At 37.4% G+C, this 7,252-nt stretch overlaps 1 protein-coding gene and 1 long non-coding RNA gene across 3 annotated transcripts; one reads left to right on the top strand and one right to left on the bottom strand.

The window, feature by feature from the left end:
- The first annotated feature begins 1,095 nt into the window (after nt 1-1,095).
- On the top strand, nt 1,096-2,469 carry LOC119075420 (uncharacterized protein DDB_G0284459-like). The gene is made up of 3 exons (XM_037181864.1): nt 1,096-1,444; nt 1,627-1,949; nt 2,013-2,469. Exons 1-3 carry the CDS (start codon nt 1,185-1,187, stop codon nt 2,198-2,200), a joined length of 771 nt encoding a protein of 256 aa, XP_037037759.1. The 5' UTR covers nt 1,096-1,184; the 3' UTR covers nt 2,201-2,469.
- Nucleotides 2,470-6,129: 3,660 nt separating this feature from the next.
- LOC119075426 lies at nt 6,130-7,079 on the bottom strand. 2 transcript variants are annotated; one of them, XR_005087394.1, is made up of 3 exons: nt 7,033-7,079; nt 6,717-6,828; nt 6,130-6,601 (listed from the first exon to the last, which is right to left on the bottom strand). It is a non-coding gene; the product is annotated as an uncharacterized LOC119075426 (long non-coding RNA). The 2 variants fall into 2 exon arrangements; XR_005087395.1 differs by lacking the exon at nt 7,033-7,079 and adding an exon at nt 6,886-6,964.
- Nucleotides 7,080-7,252: the final 173 nt, after the last annotated feature.

Below are 7,252 nucleotides of genomic sequence, written 5' to 3'. Positions count from 1 at the left end.
ATATCCCATTAAATTTTAATTCTATAACAATTCGGTCGCGTACTGTTAATCCAAAACGATTTAGGTCTAGCTAGGTCCATGTATTTATCTGTGTATAACAGCAGAAACAGTGCCAAAGAGTTTCCGAAGATATCTTAATCTTAATATATTGGAATTTTGGAATTTCAAACAGAAAAAAGGACCAAAACCTCGATCTAAGGACAAAATGTGAAAACGAAAAACCGAGAAATCCGTTTCGGTAAGTTTCAGTAATTTTCAGTGAATTAAAGAGATTCTTTTGAAAAAGAGCCTGCCGAAATCGGACGCATTTTCTAGTGGATTTTTTGATATGTTACCTAGATACCACTAAAAAAAAACGTCTAAGCTTGTGTGGCTGGTGAGAGTGAGAGGTGACCAAAAACCGAAACATGCTCTTTTCCTACAGAAATTTCTCATAGTCCCCGAAACGGACAAGGCCGTGTGGGGTGTCATTAGAAAGTAATTGCATGTACTTTCGGAGCAGATTGGGTCTTGTTTGGTTTAAAATTCATTCAAAGTATGGGTGAAAATGGATAATTTCGGCGAACTTCTAAAGGTATCCGGTTCCCTTGCATCCGAAATCAAAAAAAACGACAAACAACTGTTTTCCCCAACTGATACTGGTCTTCCAATAATACCAAACATACGTGGGTAGTGTCTCGATGAATGTGGCTTTCAAACGAAATTTGATACTCAGCATCGCTACTCAAAAAATTTTCGTACACGTGAAATGTTTGATGAAAAAGCACTTTTTCGAAGTTATTGTATCTAAAATAATACCAAAGCATTACTAGTCACACCAGCTTAGACGAAATTTTTTTGAAAGTGGTTTTGGCTTCTATTGTGGACCAATACCTATCTCGGCACATATCAAAGAATCCACTAGAAAATGAGTCCGATTTCGGCAGGCTGTTTTGCAAAACAGTCCCCCTTATTATTTCCCCTGGTTCAACAACAGCCTTTTCATTAATTACAGAACATTGAGCGAAACTCTGTAATCGAACAGTTCCAAGAAATTCACTTTCCTTCGTTTTAATGTTTTTAAATTTTCTCGAAGTAGTCAGTGCACGATTAAATTAAGAAAAATTCATTTCATTTTCGACTTTTCCGGTTCGTTTTCATTTTTTTTACAAATTTTAATTCAAATTTAAGTTAGAATTCACAAAATGAGTGAAAAGAAGGGCAAACGCAGCTCGTCGAAGGACAAGCGACAAAAGAAATCTAGAAGAATGGTTGGAGGGTTCACTGTAACAGATTACAATAGCGATGATGATAAGAGTTTCCCACTGGCACCAACGTCATTAAAGAAAAAAACAAAAAAAAGTAAAAGTAAAGGAGGAGGAAGATCAGTGCCCTTGCCAGGAGAAGGACCGTCATCTTCGAGTTCGTCTATGCTGAGTGGACCATCTGTGGCACCAACGTCATCATCTCTTATTCCACCAGAACGAATCAAAGTAGAGCCAAGACCACCACAAGCATTTTCATTTCCGTACCCTGTACCAGTTCTCGTCGGAGGAAGAGTAATGTCATTATCAGGACCAGGAGAGGGACCGTCTTCACTGTTCCCGCTTAATTGATGTGATCATCTGACTCTTCGACGTCATCATCTGTTCTTCCACCAGCACGAATCAAAGTGGAGCCAAGATCACCACAAGGAGGGCCTTCATCTCGTTTCCCGTTACCATATACCGGCAAAGGCAGTAAAAGTAAAGGATCGACGTCATCATCTGCTCTTCCATCAACAAAACGAATCAAAGTGGAGCCAAGATCACCACAACCTGGGCCTTCATCTATGTTCCCTTTACGCATCAAAGAGGAGCCAAGATCACCACAAGCTGGGTCTCCATTTTCATCAGGGCAACGAATCAAAGTCGAACGAAGATCACCGCAAGCAGAATCATCTATGTCAGGGCTGGCATATTCCGTTCCTTGTAAGAAATATTTTATTCCGAACACAATTCTGTGTTCATTAATCGGAAAACCTTTTGTTACAGCTGCAGCCGCAGAAAAAGTAGGCAGAAAAAGAAAATCAGCAACCGTACTGCCACCTAGAGCGCGTCTACGAGAGCGGCTAAAGACTTACCCCCACTTCACTATAGCGAAACGCGTAGACGTGCAGCAGCTAGACCTAGGCCGACGACTACTGCTCAAGCTGTTCGACAACTCAAAGAAGAGTTATTAACGGATGCCTTTAGAGAAGCTACACAATCTGTAGCAGCAAGTCGGGCCGGACCATCTTCATTAAGAACGACGGTCACAGTAGAGCCACCATCTTCTTCTGAGTCTTCTGACTGCGTTTAGTATCATGGGATTCACCACCTAAAAAAGGACCAGTGCGGCGACGATGAATTTCACTCAGAAAATTCGAATTTTCAGGCAAAAATTGCAGTAGATCCAAAGTGTTTTTTGCAGCAGATTGACAATAAATTTTAGTCCATCGCTTATAACTTCGTGACTACTAATATTGAGGAACAGATGAGGTCAGCAATTTAATTTTCCATACCATATGCTACATCTCGCTCTACCACCCTATAACTGACCGATTTATGATTTGATATTCCTCCAAGGCTGAATAAATCTAGAAATTGTTCAGTCGCGTTTAGTTATCAAAGTTTTCATTTTCAACGGTTCAACGGTATGAAGACTTCCAATTTCTGCGATTCCGAAACTAATGAGTCTACTTCGAGGTCTATTTTCTTGACACTTTTGTTCTAAACATCATTGACGGATCCACAAGGTCCAAAGAAATTTTAGAAGAGTTGCTAGAAGCTGAATAACCAGCTTGACGAACTAACTTGGACATTTGATGGAGAAATATAAAAATTTGCAGTTTCAGTTGAAGTTTGTGATACCTAGAGTATCAACAAAATGAAGAGGTCTCTGACAAAAAATGATGGCAATTTTTCAACGTTTCTCGGGGTCCTCTGCATAAAACTTACATGTGTACCTGTTTGAGACGGTAGATTTAAGGCACTTTCGTTTGTAAGCCTCACTTCGCTCGGACTACAATTCGTGAAATTGCCTAAAATCAATCGTCCAAAACACGTACGCAAATAAGTGTTTGAGACTTGCGTGACGCCTTTCTTTATAGTTTTCTTGTTCTAATTTGCCATCGTTTGTGAGTAATATCTTCAAAATTTCCATTTTCATTTCATGACTTCGTTCAGATTACATCACATGCTGGCGATAGTAATTCATTCCATGTTCCATGTTATGTTTTTTGAGCAATAAACTTCGGTAACTGACGCCTTCGGCTCGGATATACACATACACTTGCCGAATAACAGATACCGAAGCAAATTACTCTGAAAACACACTGGTGAGTAGACAAGTATACAGTGTTTAAGGAGAGCGAAAACCAGTTTAAATATTCATCAATGAGAAAAGAAATTGAGAGTTGAGCCCAGTTTAAATTTGTATGTGATTTTCTCTCATTTTGACGTGTGACCCCGAGACCAGTTTAAACAAAGTGGTCAAAAATCGCTCTCCTTAAACACTGAATCACAAGATTGTTGCCTCATGCAATGAATTACTTTCGCATTCACGTAAAATTAACCGAAAATATTCTAATCATGTGATCGATCATTTTCGCAGGGAGCAAACTGACATTTAATGGACAACATTCACATGGTGCAGGCCATAAAAATATTATTTCGGATTTTTGTTGTTTATTTTGTGCAAGGCTGTAAACTTTAAGGAGGTGTGGATACACCACATTTCATACGAAAAATTCACCAGTCATACCAATTCGATTTTGGTGAATTTGTTTAGTTATATAGTGTGCTCCCACGTATCTCTTAAAATGACGATCCTGCGTGACCTCCCCAAAGTTTAAATCGATGACAGCCTTAAATGATGTGATTAGAACCACTTTTATGCTCAAAACAAACGAGGCATTGAAAACGTGTTTTGGTCCTAGTTTTCATTGACAGATGCAGCAGTCGCGATTTTGAATAGAAAAAGTTCTAACTTCATTTGACAGTTTCGAAAATTTCGTCATGAAAAATAGGACCAAAACACGTTTTCAATGCCTCGCTTGTTTTGAGCATAAATCAAATACTCTCTCTAGCAAACAAACTAGGAAAATTAGGGTGATAAAGCTGAGCAGTGTTTGCTTTCATAGAAAATTTTACACTTTCAAAAATAAATTAAATGAAGTACGACCAGCCATGATCTTTTTTTTTGGAAATATTATGTCTCTTGTCACCACTTCGGTGTTCGAAAGTGTATAATTTGTGTTTGTGATGTCATTTTTGTGTTTTGCTGAGTTATTTTGATGTGCCAAAATGAAATAAAATTGCAAATTTGTGTTTTTGTGTGGTGTCGATATTGCTTCAAAAAAGCGTGGCATGGCGACTCCATCACAAAAAATGTCAGTGTCAATTTGTCAAAATAAGATGGCATTTTGACTGATGTTAAGGAATCTCTCGCCGCGTCATTCACAATAATTCACAAAGTGACATCTTCCAAAATGTGTCAAAAAGTGAATTATTATGAATGACGCGGCGCGAGATTCCTAGCAACCATTTTGACTATGCGTCAACACGAAGTTTGTTTGCTAGAGAGGGTATTGGCCATAGACGTCATTTCACCTAGTTAAATTAATTTTTACACCAGAGTTAACCTACAGTTTGTTCATTTCATTTTTACACAGTTTCTAAAGATTGTCGATATGTCAGAGTTTTTAATGTACCCAGTCAATTAAGTTCTTCCCAAATTGCGCAATATTTGAATTCGCGATAGAAATTTTAAATTTTGCGCCAAAAATTCATAATTTGGGAAGATCTTAATTGACTGGGTATATTTAAAACTCTGACATATCTAAAACTGTGTAAAAATGAAATGAACAAACTGTAATGCCGCGCAAGAACGGGTAAAATCGAAATTTTCTCACAAATGCTGAAAAGGCTTAAGGTTTTTAAAGAACAGGTTAAGACACCAAAATTTGTTGAACAAACTAATTGTGTGAAATACCAACGTAGATATAGTGGGGATCTGATTCGCTTATATAATTACATTACCTACACACCCCCACACTATATTTATCTTGTTAAAAACTTGAAGAAAATATTTTTTTTTGTTAATTTGAACTTTTCTTATCAAACTAAATGGCGTCATAAAGATATTTGGTTCTCATTTCCTTCTGGATAAACTTGTTTTAATTTGTTTTTAAATATTGACAAAAAATTGTTGATTGAGACTAACTCTACCTACATATGGTGACGCGAATAAGACCTAATTCAAATTTTTCTTTTGTTTTACTGTCAAATTTGACAGCTGGAGTAATAAATGTACTGATTCCGACGGTTGCTACGTTTTTAATCCAATTCATGCCGTAAGTGTGTCTGAAATTTGTATTTTTAAGTGAACGATTCGATGAAAAAGTGAACCGAAAAATTCATTTCAACGCAAAGGACCTAATTCAAATTGTTCTTTCGTTTTACTGTCCAAGTTTGACAGTATAACAAAAGAAAATTATGAATTCACGCCGCAAGTGCGGTCGAAATTCAAAATGGAAAAAGCGGAGGTTTTTCTGACGTAATGTCATTTTCATACTATACTATTACAATTATTATACAATGAAGCGTTTAAATGTATTTTCGGGTTCACTTTTTCATCGAATCGTTCACTTAAAATTCAAATTTTAGGCACACTTACGGCGTGAATTAGACCTCTTTCGCGTTGCTATGTAGTAACAGGTTGCTGTGAAAGAGCAATTCACTCCAAAATAATTTTTATAATTTTTTATATGTTCAGTTGGGACTGTAGCCCGTTGGATAAATTTGCAATAAATAAATTAAAATAGGCACAAGCACAAGAACAGATTTAAAATAAGGAGTTGGTATCATACCACGCACTGCGTGGACCAAAATAAAAGGCTTTTTGATTGTTAAAACAATCTGTTGTTGTGCCTGTTCTCGGAGTGTGTTGGAAAGAGTCGGTCGCTTAGAAACGTTTTTTTGATCAATTCATTGCTTTTTTAATAAATGTTCATCGGCTACAGTTCTTACCATAAGACATTTTTAATTTCTGCTAATTTCATCCACAGTTGTCCCCGTTGTGCGACCAAAACATCTTACAAATAACAAATACCTTAACAGGTCTCTTACCGAGTGACAATTTATTTGCTAAAAAGACAGGCAAAACAACCGATCGATGTGAATAATATTGTCGTCGGAGGTTCTGTTCTGCCCAAGTTGTTGTTTAAGATGCTTTGAATTACATTGCAGGTGGCCTTGCACTTAACCCGTATTTAAAACAATAGGAATGCAGCCAAGTGCAATTATACCGTTGTAGGTGTTGTTACTACAGCACACAGTTTGAGTGTTACAAGTAGTAACGCTTACCGCGGCACCTACAACCGGCACTGCGAGCGGTGAGCACTGAAATCCAATGTCTCCCACAATGTTGTTCAAATTAAGAAGTACGTCCGTCAAGCCCCATAGGCCCTTTAATCCCGATAATCCATTTGTTAGAACATTTCGGACGAGGTTAATCTGATCCGGGCTGAGTTTATCCTTGGCGGATACTTTATTGCAACATTCTAAAGACCCAGTTGAACATGCAATGACATCAGGCTGTTCTGCAAATTATAAAGTTTTCGCCGTCTTTAATTCGACATGCGTGAGACAGTTCTTCTCTTTAACATCTCAAATCTAGTGCTTATATTGCAAATAAAGGTTTCAGCGTTTGCTTACCGATGGGTCCATCGTTTTCCTTATCGCAATTACCGTTATTGTCGCACGAGTAACAATTTTGGACGGCACAAAGTACTGCTAATGCTGCCAATAGTATATGTTGCATAATTTTCTGCAAGAAAATTCAAAGTCAGTACATCGTTGATAGTAGGCAAGTCTGACATTTTACAGATTTCTTGATTAGACATTTTGATTATCAATTCGTTGGGTTCATATTTAGCAGATTTGATTAGGAAATGGGAAGTAGCTAGAGAAAGAATAGAAGCTCGCCATAGAGGCAATGTTTTCGTCAGAAGTTGATTTCATCAATTCTTACCAAAGTGATTCCAACAGATTTCTAACTAATATGTCGCTTGGCCGTTGAATCGATCTATTTATAGAGAAAATGTGATAATCTTCAACACTTTATTTTATGTTTATGACTTCCTAGTACGCAGCAGAGAGCAGCATTTTCATGATGGAAAAATTAATCGAAAATCGTGATCGATGTAACGATCGTGCCGTAAGAAAGGCGGAAATACAACTTGAAAGCCATA

The sequence above is a fragment of the Bradysia coprophila genome, unplaced genomic scaffold, assembly GCF_014529535.1.
Source record: "Bradysia coprophila strain Holo2 unplaced genomic scaffold, BU_Bcop_v1 contig_210, whole genome shotgun sequence".
Lineage (NCBI taxonomy): Eukaryota > Metazoa > Arthropoda > Insecta > Diptera > Sciaridae > Bradysia > Bradysia coprophila.
This window is presented reverse-complemented; position numbering and strand designations above follow the sequence as displayed.

Excerpts from the sequence above, each read along its gene's own strand:
- LOC119075420 (XM_037181864.1), top strand. The coding sequence starts at position 1,185 with ATGAGTGAAAAGAAGGGCAAACGCAGCTCGTCGAAGGACAAGCGACAA. Across the intron at positions 1,445-1,626 it reads TCTGTGGCACCAACGTCATC|TGTTCTTCCACCAGCACGAA; the intron begins ATCTCTTATTCC and ends GACGTCATCATC. Across the intron at positions 1,950-2,012 it reads GCTGGCATATTCCGTTCCTT|CTGCAGCCGCAGAAAAAGTA; the intron begins GTAAGAAATATT and ends CTTTTGTTACAG.